The sequence below is a fragment of a genome, unplaced genomic scaffold, assembly GCF_019419815.1.
Source record: "Pyrus x bretschneideri cultivar Hongxiangsu unplaced genomic scaffold, Pyrus_bretschneideri_v1 Contig18, whole genome shotgun sequence".
Classification (NCBI taxonomy): Eukaryota; Viridiplantae; Streptophyta; class Magnoliopsida; order Rosales; family Rosaceae; genus Pyrus; species Pyrus x bretschneideri.
The window spans coordinates 5,669,787-5,685,162 of NW_025999479.1; the positions used below are offsets into that span (position 1 = coordinate 5,669,787).

General features: G+C 35.7%; 1 protein-coding gene across 1 annotated transcript; it reads left to right on the forward strand.

Moving 5' to 3' along the window:
• The first annotated feature begins 8,072 nt into the window (after window positions 1–8,072).
• LOC125476228 lies at window positions 8,073–8,861 on the forward strand. Its single transcript, XM_048582089.1, has one exon. The coding sequence runs from the start codon at window positions 8,073–8,075 to the stop codon at window positions 8,859–8,861; it is 789 nt and encodes a 262-aa protein (XP_048438046.1).
• The last annotated feature ends 6,515 nt before the right edge of the window (window positions 8,862–15,376 follow it).

Genomic DNA, 15,376 nt, shown 5'->3' on the forward strand with positions numbered 1-15,376 from the left:
ATTGCAAATAGCAAAATTCGACAAAGTACTAACCACGAGCAGTTTCACTGTTGTGTCAGTGATCACTTGCATGCAAGCTTAATAATACACCAACAAGTCACTATTCAACCATAGTGTCGACGTACCAATAATCACTCTGCATATGATGTGAATAGTAGGACCTTGACGATCATTGTGCACACATGGTTCAATAGTCATCCAACACGTGCTCCTAAGTCTTTTGGCTATCATCCATGCCTCTTTCTCCAGTCTATAAAAGGAAGGCTCCGAAGCCTAAGTCAGCAAGTTAATTCCAAGTTTATTTTCTCAATTTAGGTATTTCTCTTAAACTCCCAATTCTCTTAAACTATGGTAATAGTTTTGAACCATCTCCTCTCCTTTTAATAATAACTAAATTTAAAAACTAATAATTTAGTGAATACAGGACATTCAAAGAAAACAAAGATATGGTAATAAAACAAAGTGATTGTCACTTTAATTAAGATGTGCATTAGTCAATGCCAACGTGCTTGTGTAAGGCAATGCGTGGAAGTGACAGAGGTATAGTTCTTAGCTAACAAGTAGTAGTAAAGCATATACAATCTAACACCCTTCAACCAATCTCAAGATCCAGATCTAATTTGGCCAAAACCAATCTTCCAAACAGGTCATGAATGGAGGAAAGACAGAGAGACCCAAAAGCTCACTGTTTGGTCTTCCCCTATCCTAACCTACAAGGCCACATTAATCCCATGCTCTAATTCTAAGCTTTTACATCATAAGGGAGTCAAAGTCACACTCGTCACTACGCTTTTTGTAACATCCCACATCGCCCAGGGGAGTGGATCCTGTAAGCCTTATATGTATATTCTCATCTCTACCTAGCATAAGGCCTTTTGGGAGCTCATTGGCTTCGGATTTCGTAGGAACTTCGAAGTTAAGCGAGTTCACGCGAGAGCAATTCTAGGATGGGTGACCCACTGGGAAGTTCTCGTGTGAGTTTCTAGAAACAAAATCGTGAGGGTGTGGTAGGGGCCCAAAACGAACAATATCGTGCTATGGTGGAGTCGAGCCCGGGATGTGGTGGGGGCCTGGATTGGGATATGACACTTTTCGCCTACAACATAATACTACACAAACCATCTAGTAGCTATTATGACCAAGGTGGCATTGAAGAAGCTGAAAGTGTAGGGGCCTACTTGGAGGGCTTTTGTATGATTTATCTTATGGGATAAATAAATATCAAAGGATATTCCACCCACATAAGGATATTAACTTCCAAATTATCTATGTGATAATTAGATGAAAATCAAGAGATAGTCATATTAGAATATATTTGGGATTTTTATGGGCTTTTCGGTTTTTGTATGCTTTTCCCAACCACTATATAAGGAGGCTTTGAGGAAGAGAGAAAACACAAGAAGCACAAGCTTTTCCACAGTTCAAATATTCTAGCTAGGTCTTTAGGGCTATCACTTTCGGCCCTAGGTCTTCGGAGGTGAAAACTAAGGGGCAACTTAACATACCGTAGCTAACCCGACGACTTATGAGGTTCTAGACGTGCACGAAGGGTCAAAGCAGCTATTCGTGTTTGTAGGGGCATGTCAAGATTCAAGCTTATGTATAAAAGGTACAAACGTCCTTCTGAATTCATTAATAGTCTTTCAACAGCTTTAAGCAAGTTGATTCACAAACTTTGGCCAAATTCCTTGACAAGCTTTCAAGCTCAGGCTGCCCAGTTGATTGTGTTGTTTATGATGTATTCATTCCTATTGGCCTTTAGACGTTGCCAAAAAGTTTGGAATAGCTGGGGCTATTTTCTTCACTAAGTCTTATGCTGCTGACAACATTTACTACCATTCTCACGAAGGATTCCTTAAGCTCTCTCTTGTAGAATATGATCAGTCTAAGATTTTGGTTCCTACATAGGGTTGCCACCACTTGAACCTTGGGATATGCAGTCCATGTTATATGATTTGGGATCTTACCTTGCTGTCTATGATATAGTTGTGAGTCAGTTCTCCAATGTTGACAAAGCTAATTGGGTCTTATGCAACTCATTTTATGAGTTGGAAGAACAAGTACATTTGGAAGATGTTTTAATCGTTAATTAGTTTCATTCCTTTGGTAATGATATGCTTTTAGTGTTAATTAAAGCTTTGATTTAAGTTTCAAAACTGATGATATATATGGTTTTAGTATATAGTGTTAGAAAGTAAATAACTCTTTAAGCAGGGTTAGTCTAGTTGTGAGAGTATGGAGATGGATAAAGGTAGGTTAGGTCCAAGATTCGAAACTCTCTATTAATTGTAACTGAAAATAATAATTATGTAGTTCTTTTATCATATTAGTGGACCCCCAGTGCGTGACAAGTGAAACTTACATAGTTTACTTCACCTTGTATATTTGACATATGAGTGCATATTACGTAATTTTATGTTGCACGTCACATTATGCAATTCACTCATCTCATGCATATGGTTTATAAAAGAAATTAGAGGAGCAAATTTTGATGGTTTAATAATTATTTTTCTTTTGTTAAGTGGTGGATTAGATCGCCAAGTTTTTACCATTGAGAACCATTGGACAAAATATACCATCCTACTACTTGGATAAGCGACTTGAAAACAACAAAGAATATGGTGTCAACCTTTTTAAGTCCAACAATGATGTATGTATGAAATGGCTAGATGAACAGTTAAAAGGATTCGTCGCATATATGGCTTTTGGCAGTGCATAATAACTCGAAGCTGAGCAAATGGAGGAATTGGCATGGGGGTTGAGGAGGAGCAAAAGCAAATTCTCATGGGTGGTTAGGGAATCAAAAGCAGCTAAGCTCCAAAAGGGTTTGCAAATGAGACGTTTAGTGGTTTCATGGTGTCGCCAACTGGAGGTTTTGGCTCATGAAGTTGTCGAATGTTTCGTTATGCATTGTGGATGGAACTCAACAGTGGAGGCTTTGAGTTTGGGGGTTCCGATAGTGGCGTTGCTGCAATGGACTAATCAAAGCACCAATGCCATGTACATTATGGATGTGTGGAAAATTGGGATAAAGGCTGTGGCAGATGAAAAGGGGGTAGTAAGGCAGGAGGTAGTAGAACATTGTATAAGAGAAATAATCGCAGGAGAGAGAGGGAGATAAATAAAGAGGAAAACGCTTGAGTGGAAAGAATTGGTTAGAAAAGCAGTGGATGAAGGTGGAAGTTCTAGCAAAATTGTTGATGAGTTCATTAAAAATGTTGTTCAACAAAGGAAAATTGTTTTAGCTGAGATATAAAATGAGGTTTTGTAATAAAGCCTAATTTGGTTTATGTTCTATAGGCGTCGCAACTTTTTATTTATCAATTTATGGTGAGGTTTATTAGAAGGGTGATTGTCACGTCTCAACCTGCGAATAAAAACTATTCACGAGTTAGGGTGTGAGTCATATATTAGCTTTAGAAATAAATTCTACAACCAAGATATGGTGGAAAATAAAATAAAATTACAACAATTACACCATGTATCATATAACAAAATCTAACATAAAATTTATCGAATACGCAACGAAATAACTATAGTGCACAAATTAATTCAAAACTAAAAGTGTCATATCTTGATCCAAGCTCCACCACATCCCGGGCTTGACTCTGCCATAACACAATATTGTCCACTTTGGGCCCTAACCACGCCCTCATGGTTTTGTTTCTGGGAACTCACGAGCAACTTCGCAATGGGTCACCCATCCTACGATTGCTCCAGCCCAATCTCGCTGAACTTCGGAGTTTTTATGGAATCTGAAGCCAGTGAACTCCCAAAAGGCCTCGTGCTAGGTAGAGATGGGAATATAAATATAAGGCACAGAGGATCCACTCCCTTGGGCGATGTGGGATGTTACAATTCACCCCCCTTATAGCCTGACGTCCTCGTCGGCACACTTCTGGCCAGGGATTGGCTCACGAGCAACTTCCCAATGGGTCACCCCATGGGATTGCTCTAGCCCAATCTCACTTAACTTTAGAGTTCTTATGGAATCCAAAGCTAGTGAACTCCCAAAATGCCTCGTGCTAGGTAGAGATGAGAATATACATATAAGGCATAAACAATCCACTCCCCTGGGCGATATGGGATGTTACAATCCACCCCCCTTTATGGGCCCGACGTCATTGTCAACACACTTCCGGCCAGAGATTGGATCTGATACCAAATTGTCACATCCCGACCCGGGCTCCACCACATCTCGGGCTCGACTCTGCCGTAGCACGATATTGTCCACTTTAGGCCCCGACCACGCCTTCATGGTTTTGTTTCTGGGAACTCATAAGCAACTTCCCAATGGGTCACCCATCATGGGATTGCTCCAGCCTAATCTCACTTAACTTCAAAGTTTCTAGGGAATCCGAAGCCAGTGAGCTCCAAAATGCCTCGTGCTAAGTAGAGATGGGAATATACATATAAGACATAGAAGATCCACTCCCCTGGGCGATGTGGGGTGTTACAAAAAGTACCAACAAAATAATAATTAAATTGTAACAATTCTTTCAAATGAATGAAATAGAGCAAATGAGATGGATGAATGTACTCACTCCCTTCTAACCCTGCTAACACATACCTAAGGCATCCAAGCATGCACATCCCATACCATGCTTATACCACTTGGCTCCAAATACCTTAAAATATGAGATAACTCCCGTTCATCCCTTAAGCCCAATTTTTAGAATTAAATTCTCAATTTCCACTTTATTTATGTCGGCACTTCCCCCAACATCCAATTGTATATTCAAGTCCTTCCCACGATGCCTGACATATACAAGGTTCATTATTTTATTTTTAAGGCATTCTCTAGCCCTTGAATATCTTCACAACTCAAACACTTTACACAAGTGAGCACTTGACACAACACAACTCAACTCTCTTTCTTGCTTTGCATGCTTATGTATATGCCATGTAACATGGATATCAATAATCACATGCTCTAAAATATCTGCAACAGTAATCAAATTGTTAGTAGCCAAAATTGTATTATATTATCAATAATATAGTATTGATAACACACAACAATCTAATTGAGAAATATTACTTTACCATTTTACTCCATCTTTCTCTAGGTGATATTGATGCATAACCCCATTTGAGTTCCATAGAGCAATTATGTTGGGTAAGCTCTCATGCATTTTATGGGATTTGTCTGCCTTATTTTATGGCATTCTCAAGGGAAGTAAATGGAGATTTTTGATGGTTTGGTGGGAGTGATTCTCATGACAACAATCTCAAAATATAAATGCATAAACAACACAAGATTTAAGTGGTTCACCAAATCGACTACACCCACTAGGGCTTGCTTTCATTGTATTTCACTATATATGAGAGACTTACAAATACAATGAAAGATGGCTTAAAGCCTTAACAATATGTAAAAGAAAGATAAGAGGTAATATGAAGGGGAAAATGGCTTTTTGTTGGAGTTGTTCTTTTTCTTTTTTCTTCTTCTTCCTCTCTCCTTTCTCCATGTCCTCCGTTGGTTCTTGCTCCTTCCTTTATAAAGATTGCATGACATCCTCCTCTCCAAAAAAATCTACCAAGTGTGCCAATCAGGCCTGGCCCAGGCCCAGTGCCACAGGGGTAGGTGTCCAGGGCCCCAAAATGAAGGGGGCACCAAAATAAAATAAAAAAAAAAATGTTTATAGCCCAAATAGGGGCTGGAGGGCAAGAGCCCAAGAGGCAACAAAAGGCCCAGCCGCAGATTATTAAAAAAAAAAAAAAAAATACACAACAAACATAACAGGGACCACTTGATCCCAATTGACCCTAATACTTCCAACCTTTCCCGATTCCCCACACCTCCTTTGTTCCCTACTTCCCCCACTTCCCTGTTGTCGTCTCCTGACTCTCCCTTTTCTTTCTCTCAATTCATTGGCTGTTGCAAGCTTTATTGTTTTGGTGTTTCCTCTTGAGTTGGCAACTCAAGTCAATTCTCAACTGCAAGTGCAAGCTGCTGCACGCAGCTAGATAGGCAGGGCCGCAGGGCAATCCTCCACACTCCTCAGCTTAGCGCCAAGTCATTTGAGTTAAGGTAAACTAATTTTTAAAATTTGAATTATCAATTTATAATTTAATATAAAATTTTGCAATGCAAGTGACATAGAATTATATGATAAATTGATAATTGATGTATAGAATTGTTGTTGTTGATGAATTGAATTCTTGACTAATTGAATTATTTGATTTCATTTTAAACCCAATTTTTATAATATGTTAGACTATGTGTTAGTGTTTTTATAATATATTAATATATAATGTGTTGGAATGATAATTTTGATAGGAAATTTTTGTTATATCATGTGTAAGTAATTTTTGCAAAAAAATTATCGAAGCCATGTCTTTTAGGAAACAACTCTTTGGTAATATGAAAAGGAAAAAAAAGGCAAAGGATAACGAAATTGCCGAAAGTTTAAGAGGATCTCTTAATAAATTTTTCTCTACAAAGAATGAGTCAGTTGAAAATTTGAGAGAAAATGATGTTGGTGAAGAACCACAAAATGTTGTTGGGGAGTCTCATGATCATGAAAATGGTAGTGATTTAGAAGAAAATGTTGGTGATGTGGATTTAAATGTTGATGATGTCATATTGGTGTAGAGAAAAATATTGAATCTTCTGAACCTATTTTCCATTTAAACATTTATGATTCAAGAGTTTGGGATGGTCTTAATGCAGAAATGAGAGACTTACTTGTAGAAAAGGGGCCAATTTGAGAAACTAATCTCACTTATCCTAAGGACAAACTCTCTAGAAAATTTTCCTCACACTACTATGATCGAAAATTACCAACGGGTGAAATTTATGATAGAAATTGGCTCGTGTACTCAAAAGAGTTGGATAAAGTCTTTTGCTTTTGTTGTAAATTGTTTTAAACAATTATCTCAAAAAGTGAGTTAGCAAAAGATGGAATTAGTGATTGGAGACATCTTGGTGTGAAGATTGACCAACATGAAAAGAGTAAAGAGCATCTCACTAATTCGAGAACTTGGGTTGAGTTGAAAAGTAGATTGACAACAAATCAGACAATTGATAAAGAATTTCAAATGCAAATCAAGAAAAAGACAAATCACTGGAAACAAGTAATGCTTAGAATTATTGCCTGTTGTGAAATGTCTTGCCATACGTAATTTAGCATTTTGTGGAACAAATGAAAGACCTTATGAAGACTCTAATGGCAACTTCTTAGGTTTACTTGAAATGATTGTGGAGTTTGATCCAATAATGCAAAAGCATTTTCGACTCATTGAGAATAAAGAGATTCATCACCACTATTTGAGCCATAAAATCCAAAATGAGTTGATAGCTACTTTAGCTTCAAAAGTCAAAACCACAATCATTAAAAAAGTAAAAGAAGCCAAATTTTTTTTCTGTCATTCTTGATTGTACTCCTGATGCAAGTCATGTGGAACAAATGACTTTAATTTTGAGATATGTTGACTTGTCAAGTAGGTCAATAAATATAAGGGAGTATTTCATGGAGTTTTTAAGTGTGGAAGATACATCAGGACAAAGACTTTTTAATGAGTTGCAAGATGTCCTAAAGTCTTTTGATTTTGATATTGATAATGTGAGAGGACAAAGTTATAATAATGGATCTAACAAGAGAGGGAAACACCAAGGTGTCCAGAAAAGATTGCTAGACATAAATCCCAGAGCCTTTTACATGTCATGTGGTTCTCTTTGTCTTAATTTAATAGTTTGTGATATGGCAAGTTCATGTCTTAAAGCAAAATCTTTTTTAGGAGCATGTCAATGCATATATGCGGTGTTTTCCAACTTTACAAAGCGTTGAAATATTTTGCTTGAACATATTGATGGTTTAACTTTGAAGTCATTGTCAACTACTCGATGGGAAAATCACATTGAAAGTGTTAAAGCAATTAAATCCCAAGTAGCCTAAGTTAGAAATGCTTTGTTTACATTGGTGGAAATTACTGAGAATCCCCAATGTAGGGATGCAGAATGTTTAGCATCAGGAGAACTTTCCAGTTTTGATTTTGTATTAAGTTTGGTTATTTGGTATGACATTTTGTTGAAGATTAACATGGTGATAAAAAAATTACAATCTGAAGACATGTGTCTTGATGTTGCTATAAAGGCATTGGAAGCACTTGTTACTTTTTTTGAAAACTACAAAGAAATTGGTTTTGCTTCTGCCATGCGTGATGCTAAAGAAATTGCACTTGATTTGGAAATTGACCCTGTTTTTCAAACTAAACGTCATAGACCTAGAAAAAGACATCATGATGAAGTTAATGGTAATGAGAGGGAACAACAGTATGCTGAAGAATCATTTAGAAAAAATTATTTTCTTGTTATAGTGGATATTGCTCTTTCTCAACTGAAACATAGGTTTGAACAGTTAAAGGCTTTTGAATCTATTTTTGGCTTCTTGTTTGATGCACCAAAGTTAATTTTATTGGATGATCAACAACTAAAAGAAAATTGTATGAATCTTGAAGCACATTTGAAACATGGAAATACCATGGATGTAGATGGAGCCGACTTATGTTCTGAATTACAAGTGTTGCAAATGATGTTACCTGAAGAAGCATTTCTCTCTAATAACCTTTGGACATCCATGGAAATAGCAAACTTTGTAAAAGAAACTGACATGTGTCCTAATGTCTTGATTGCTTATCGTGTATTGTTGACTGTACCTGTGACCGTGGCATCTGCAGAAAGAAGTTTTTCAAAATTGAAATTATTAAAATCTTACTTGCAGACCACTATGACTCAAGATAGGCTAAATGGATTAGCAATATTATGCATTGAAAAGGATGAGAATGAAGACTTGAAGTATGATGATATAATTGATGATTTTGCTTCAAAAAATACCAGAAGACAATTTCTTAGAGGTTGAAATTTCAAAGAGCTTTGCTAGGAATGGTTGTGTATGATTGTATTTTTGATTGTCGGGATTTAGGTACTATGTCCCTCCCGTTGTATATTTTCTCAAGTAATATAATTTGGGCGTGAGGGCCTAGCCCCCCAGCTTCGACTGGATTCCAGCCCTCGTTAAAATTTTTTTTTTTAACATATGTTTCCGTATTAAAAAAAGGGCACATTTTGAGCTTTCGCACTAGGCACCCAAAAACTCAGGACCGACCCTACTGCCAATCATTAGACATAAAATGTGTTCCAATAATAAGGCAACAAGTGTTGTCCTAATCATTAACAATGATAAGTGTTTCAATGACAAAGTAACAAGTGTCAATTTAATCATGAACAAATGAATATCATGCAAGATGGATGCAAACATCAAAGGCCACATAAAGGTTTATCTCAAGGTAAGCTTGATAGAGTTGTATTGGAGTGAGAATGTTGCCCAAATGATTACGATTCCTTTAGATTGATGAGTAAGCACTTCTAATACCACAAACATTGCCTCATGCATGCTAATAGACGAACATACGCATGCTATAGACTCCACCTGTTCACCCAAATTATTAGCTTCTATTAACTACCAAATTCCACCTCTTATTTTAGAGTGATGAATAATAGCTACTCTTTAATCCCTAATGATTGTCAAAATGACACATTGCCTTTGTGAGAAAAAAAAATCAAGCCAAACTCATCATAATCTACTTACGTTAAGACTAGTTTACATATCAAAAGTATACACATAGCATATAAAAAAACCCAATAAAATCAGAATTTCGCACATACACACACACACACACATATATATATATATATATAATCTTTTTATTTTTTTAAATACGGGGTATTATAGTGATGTAGCAGTGTAGAGTATTTTTCTTGGCCAGATTTGAATCCCTCTCCTCATATGGCATATATGTGATCAGAGACAATAGTGGAACCTATATAGCCCTTGCTAATCTGTATTCAGCTTGTGGAAGATGGGTAGATGCTGCACAAGTTTGAAGGTCAATGAAGCATAAGGGAGTGAAGAAAGAACAAGGATTTAGTTCGATTCCTATTCAAAATAAAGTTCATGTGTTTGGGGTTGACGATGGAGTTCACACGCAGAAAGATGCAATCTACAATACGATGGCAAAGATATGGAAAGAGATTAAAAAAATGTGTTTTGTTCCTGACACTGAATTAGTATTGCATCATGTTGGCGAAGAAGTGAAGGAGAAGATGCTTAAACATCACAGTGAAAAATTTACTTTTGCATTTGGGCTAATAAATACTCCAGAGAAGACGACAATGAGGATCACAAAGAATTTTTGGGTGCGTTTGTTGCACTGGATTATTTCGGATTGGACTAGCTTCAGAGATTAAGCTGGGCGAGCTTGGTTTGGACTAAGTAGGATAAGAATAGTGAAATATTTGGTACAATGTTGGACTAAGTCTCGGACTAAAATATTTTAGACCCATATTTTTGTTCATAAGACAACAGGAAATTAAGAAACAAATGTAACGCCCGATTGTCCGACCATCCAACAAAACCATTTCTATATAAAACTAAGCAATTAAAATATTTCTTCCCTCACAACGAAGCAAGTCAGTCAGTCCATTCCATGAGCACTACTGCTAATCCAATGAAGGGAAAAACAAATGAGAGAGGGAAAGGTCACTAATTTAATCAAACTGTTGGATGTTCCAACTAGAACAAATGGAACACCCCAATACTACATTAACGCAGTACCCAGCAGAGCAAGGTAAACTGCTTAATTGTACATTCTACAATTTTTTACAATAAACTCTGAAAAATTGCTAGCTGCCTCCATCATCCGAGCTATATTCACTCAATTCAAGAAGAACTGCAACAGAAGCGCAGCGAAACAACTATTTATCCTTCAAGAGGAGACAACTTCCATCCGAATTCCATTTCAGATCAAGTATGCTAAATTGTGGTTGTGGCGGGATGCTCACACTGTAGGCATCACCAGGAGTCCACATGTACAGATGAGAACTTCTTGAGCAAACAACAAGACGAGTGCACATAGGATCCCAAACTGCTGCACGAATAGGATCTTTCTGCACCGTTCAAGATGGCCTATGTGACATGTATGTCCCATATCCAGGGATGCTTGGCATGCTATCAGAACCTTATCAACTACAACAGCCAAAATCATAGCTAAGATAGCTTTCCTACTACAAAAAAGAATGCAAAGCAGCAGCACTGCAATTCATCAATTTTCTTTTGAAATAAGAATCTTCATGGTCTGAGTTACTCCACAAAATTGATCCCAAAATACTTGGCCATTGAAACCCCAATGCCATAACACACCAATTTCCTCCACATATGGAGACCAACATCGAAACCCCAAACATTCCATCTTGGCTAAATTCAGTAGAATTTCCTGATTCATTCGTACAACGAAAACAAATAAAGATCAAAAATTTAAGACAAGAAGCAGATTGATGCCATAAATTTGTAATGTTTCCATATGACAAAAACCTGAAGAAGTATGATTGCATAATACTCAAACAACTTATTTAAGGACCTTCGATTGACCAGTGATACATTGTGGTCTAAGTAACTAAACCCAACATCATTGAGGATGCATGGGGACTTAAAGGTAGTATGCTGCTAAGTGGACAGAAATTGTTAACTCCATACTGCTACTCGTGTATCGGACTAGAAACAAATGATTGATAGAGGACACGCCAGAGAAGGGTTTGGTGGTTTCAGGGTGCCCCCAACTGGAGGTTTTGGCTCATCAACTTGTCCGATGCTTCGTCAATGGACTGATCAAAGCATAAACACCAACTACATTAATTTATGCCACAGTTGAGAGTTAAAAGGATTTTAATTGGTTTTTTTTTTTTTTTATCAAACGATATTATCTATACTAAGGGAAAGTGAGAGTGGACTTAATTAGCCTCACAATGGGCTAGCTATAATGTGGTTCAAATTTGCCTTTGGGGAAAATCGAATCTAAGACCTCTCAAATAAAGAGAATATCATTAGACTGTATTACTAACTGGTGGATTTTAAATTAATTTATTTGAAAGAAAAATGTTAATAGAGTTGGAGTTAAATAGTTATACGAAGATTAATTGAGTCTCTTTATTAGTAGCCAGTTTTGCACTTACCATTTATTTGTATCATTTCTCTATTAGAGGTAGTGCCTACCAACACAAGTGGTTTCATCTTCATTGAAGAGATTGTGCAAATGATGGTATAAATAAAATTATTTTTTTTTTAAATAGAAACATTAGAGGTTGGTACTTTTTTGGAACAAACCTTGAGTACAGAAGATTTGAAGCCCAAATTAGAGTTTAGGTGAGAAAAATCACGGGTTTTTGTACTGATGGTTTATTAAGCTGCATTAAATATCTATTTAGCAAGGTGAATTAGGCGGGTGGGTGATCTAGCCATGTTAATTGTTTTTCGAGTTCGAATGTCTCTTCTTATGCGTGTGGACATCTCTTTGGTTACCATAACTAAAATGAAAAAAAAAATTACACTGCTGTTATATGCATATTCTTCTCGTTGATTTATGGCTTATTTGAAAATACTTTTAAAACGATTGAAAGAGTTTTTGGTAAAAATATTTTTTAAACTGATCCTTAATAAAAATCCAAGTAGATAATAAAAAAACACTTTTAAGTGTTTCATATAAAAAGCACATATCCAGTGTTTCTTCTAAAAAAACTTAAAGTGTTTTTGGATCCAAACTCAATTTTACTAAAAGTGCTTTCAATCAATTTAAAAGCACTTCTAAACGAGTCCTTAAAAAAAAAAATTTAATACATACGATATTATCTACACTAAGTAACGGAAGAGTGGATAAGCCTTAAAATGGACTAGTCAAATAATTTAATTCAAAAGTTAACTAAATAATAATAATAATTTGATTCAAATTCGTCTTGTGACAAAAATCAAACCAACCACCTTAAACAAAAGAATACAATAGGACTGTACCATAATGTGACACTTTAAAATTAAGTTCTTAAATAAAAACAAAGGAGAAAAATAGAATATGAAGCTTCTTAATACGTCCAGCTGGGCTTGTCCTGGACACATTTGGACATCAGTTTTTAATTTAATTGATTCCTAACATGTACACGCCAAATGAGACATATCCTCAACATTCTTTCGCATGTAGAAGAAGAAAAAAACGTTCAAAGGGGATGTTAGAAATATAGAATGGACTGCTGAGATGATGACACTCTTATGACGTGTTTACAAACTCGTAACTGAATTAAGATATGTTCGATTATAAAGTATATCTTCATTTATTAAATTCAGGAGAATAAAAAGAAAGTTGAACCCATACAAAAACTAAACAATCTATTAGTCTTGGTCAACAATGATACGCCTAAAACAATCACTTTCACAAAAGAACCTAAGAGTCTACTCAAGGCTTGACTAAGGTACTTTTAAATTAACAAGAGTTCCTCACCTATTTTCTGGGGAGGTTCTGTGCAGATCCTGCGTCCAACAGAGAGGGTGCAAATTTTGGTTTTTTTATTTTTATTTTTTTAATTTCTTTGTTTTGTACTTATTATTTTATCTATGTAGACAAGATAAATGCTAAGTGAGCTATCTCAAAAGTGAAACTTTTTTTAGATTCTTTACCACCTTATAGTTTAATGTCAATTTTTGTGACAACATTATAAAACATTGTGCCAAAAACAAGGTGGTAAAGAATCATAGAGAGTCCCACTTTGAGATAGTCCCCTTAACATTCTCGTATAGACAAATTTGATTGTCACGCCACCAAAGCTTATAAGCCTTATATTTGTCACGTCATCATTGAACGGTCAACTTAACATATATTTTAATGCTTGTACAAAATTGATACGAAAATCATGAGTCGTTATATAATTTTAAAAGATGCATGAATATGAAATTGGACGAAAACTTAAAAGAGACAAATTGTAATTTACGCTATATTTTGAGTTATTATTCAGTCATATGCTTGTCATCATTGAACGGTCAACTTAACATATATTTTAATGCTTGTACAAAATTGATACGAAAATCATGAGTCGTTATATAATTTTAAAAGATGCATGAATATGAAATTGGACGAAAACTTAAAAGAGACAAATTGTAATTTACGCTATATTTTGAGTTATTATTCAGTCATATGCTTGGAAGGACACAATTCTACCAACAGTAATTATTTTCTCAATTTTGAAACTAGACCTAAATTAGTAAAAGAAAATATTTCGACTAAATCTACTAGCTTAAGGTTTTGGACCCACACCTTGTTAATAGACCATAGTCACCATATGTTAAATTACTCTATATATTGAAGAGATATATACCAGCTTAAGGTTTTTGACTAATTGGCGTAATTTACATTTAATATCCGCTTTGATACCATATGAAGAGACATGGCACCAGTGACCCAACGAATGTTTTAGGAAGAGTTCGAACTCGAGTTAGAAGTTTCAAATCTTTGTTTACTTTCCACTAAGCCAACTCTTTGAGATTAATTTTTTAGGTCATTATAAAGTATATAATTTAGAATTCAAATAGTTAAACGAGGAGGCTAAGATTTTTTTTTTTTTTTTTTTTGAGTAACGATGGTTCAAATTCATTTTTTAGGAGAATCAAATCCAAGATATCTCACTTACATATAAAAATAAATATCATTAGATCGTAATATTAAGTGGCCAGAATTATTGTTTGAAAAGAAAAAAAAAACTCCCAATAATGTTAAGACTTAAAAAGAAACATTCAAAACCAAATTAATTTTTGAAAAAGTTCCATACGTGGATTCACAAACTTTCCCAAACACACGTGCATGCAACTTAAGCCAAGATTACCATCTCCTTCACATGGCCTTCCTTTTCCCTTTTCAGTTTTGTCCACACCACCAAAAAGTTTTAAAACCCACCTTTCCCAATCATAAGTTGAATATCATGACGCCAACCAAACTCATCAACTACACCCACTCCCCTTTCCAACATTTCAATCTTTTACTATTTTGTATTTTCATGCAATGATATATCTACACGGATGATCAAAATTCGAGTTAAGTTGCATCATGAATTAATCAGGATAAATTGATATCGAGCACGCTATCAAAAAAAGTTGAACTTAAGACCTCCAAATGTGAGAATTGAGAAGGAATACCATGAGGAGGAGACCCCAAAAAAATCCTAAAACTCCCATTCTAAACACTCTCCAAACAATCACTTAGTACTACGGTGTAGTGGTATTCTTCTTCACTACAAATGAGAGATCATATGTTCGATTCTTAATAAAAGACAAATTTAAACCATATCGTTACCAACTCATTATGAAGCTTAGTCCACTATTCTACATATAATATTGTTTGTTTAAAAAAACAAAAACAAAAAAAACTCTCCAAACAAACCAACGGTCGAAATCATTCCACGACCCTCCACCTCACTGTTTCATCCTTTTCTTCTTCTTGTTGAACGGGCCCCGCGGCCCCCCACCGCGCGCCCCCCCCTCTCCTCGAGTCCAATCTCATTTTA